The sequence below is a fragment of the Phytophthora parasitica genome (genome assembly GCF_000247585.1).
Source record: "Phytophthora parasitica INRA-310 unplaced genomic scaffold supercont2.57, whole genome shotgun sequence".
In the NCBI taxonomy this organism is placed as follows: Eukaryota; Oomycota; class Peronosporomycetes; order Peronosporales; family Peronosporaceae; genus Phytophthora; species Phytophthora nicotianae.
In genome coordinates, this window is record NW_008649043.1 from 81,397 (window position 1) to 82,984 (window position 1,588).

At 47.7% G+C, this 1,588-nt stretch overlaps 1 protein-coding gene across 1 annotated transcript; it reads left to right on the forward strand.

The window, feature by feature from the left end:
- Window positions 1–1,058: 1,058 nt before the first annotated feature.
- On the forward strand, window positions 1,059–1,523 carry PPTG_23921 (hypothetical protein; the record flags this gene model as incomplete). Its single annotated transcript, XM_008913938.1, has 3 exons — window positions 1,059–1,116; window positions 1,184–1,342; window positions 1,462–1,523. The coding sequence occupies 3 exons, from the start codon at window positions 1,059–1,061 to the stop codon at window positions 1,521–1,523; spliced, it is 279 nt and encodes a 92-aa protein (XP_008912186.1).
- Window positions 1,524–1,588: the final 65 nt, after the last annotated feature.

Genomic DNA, 1,588 nt, shown 5'->3' on the forward strand with positions numbered 1-1,588 from the left:
TTTCAAGTCTCTTCCAGAACTGGTTCTCACTGAAAAAAGATGACGAAGATTAATCTTGCGTTTGAAGGCCGGGTGGAACGTTTCATGCGCAGATGCCCGAGAGTATCTACTGGAAGTGACTACCGAACATCGTGCTCGCTGTTCACCGCGATGGTTGGACGTTACCCCAACCCACAAAACGATCCATTGTTGTCTATTAGGTGAGCACGTGGACAGATGGAGTGGGACATGAGCGAACACCAAAGAGTGTGTATGGCGGATGAAGATGTGCCGTTGACCGGTGATCTTAGTACCAGACGGTTGTCGTAGTGAGTGACAGTATCGAGAGCTTGAGCGAGATCATGTAGAGCGAAGCGGCGTGCAACACTGACAGAGAGTGCGAAGTGATCAGTTCAACTTCTACGATCATGGGAGCAGGACATGAGTGAGTGCGAGTGGGCAGTGCAGAGTGCGGGTTGAGAGAATTGAGGTAGGAGAAGCCATGACCAGACGTGTGGGTGGGGTGGTAGATCGGGTCTCTGGGGGTACGGCCTCTAGCTGAAGCTTCTGACGGAGATCCTGGAGTTAGCTGCGAGAAGCATCGCACTGGCCCTGGGAATGGTGGATTGCTACGTACGCGCGGAAATGTGCAATGAAAGCAAACATAGTAGTTACCGCCATTGTGCCAAGCATAATGATGAAGTCTTGAGGTCGGTCGGGCTGAGTCTCGAGTCTCTACTGACGTGTAGAGCAGATCAGAGCGGTAAGAAGTCAATATAAATAGCACGGTGTTGTTCTGACGTCATGTATATCGAGTTAAAGGTACTTGTCTAAAAAGTCCTACGAATTTGGGAGAGACAACCATAGCTACAGCACATGCCATACTATTCGCCAGCAGCAATGTGACGCTAAGCTGATTCAGCTGCATAAAATTTAGGAACTATCAATACAAGATTATATATGTTAATTATGACAGTCAGTGTCTAGCACAAACTATCAGTCATCAATCTGATTGGCAGAATTTCACCGTTGATATTATTGGGTAATTCTAGATTAAAGACAGACCGCCAGTTCCGAAAATGGCATCGCAAGCCGTCTTCGAGTTCCTCGTCAGTCGCTATGGCGCTGAAGACGAAGGTAAGTTTTCGTTCTTACGGGACGGATTACCGATGGGTTATCTAATATATCGTACCGTCTCTGTAAGCTCTCATGCAACTGATGAGCAGGCTGGAAGTCTCTATCGAGTCCGACCTACTGAGAGGGAGGGCTCTATTTGGAGCACTCCGGAGCGGAGTCACCGAGGAGAACGCAGCGTTGGTGTTCGACTCCGTTATGCAGCTGGACGCAAACAAGTCGGATGTCGGTGCGTTTCTTGCATCCCCCTTGTTTACTCATGTAAGTACTTAGTTCAAACTGAAATAATATATATATATATATATATATTAAATAATATTAACTTATGAGGAGTTGTGCTTAATGAAGCTGGTAGTAGACCGCCTTGCGGTGGCGATAGGGCAACGGACTGGGCCGACTTTCGCGCTTGAGGGCGAAGTCGGTATTGTTAATGATAGGTGCATCAAGATTGCTCAAGAAAGCGCTGCAGAGAGGT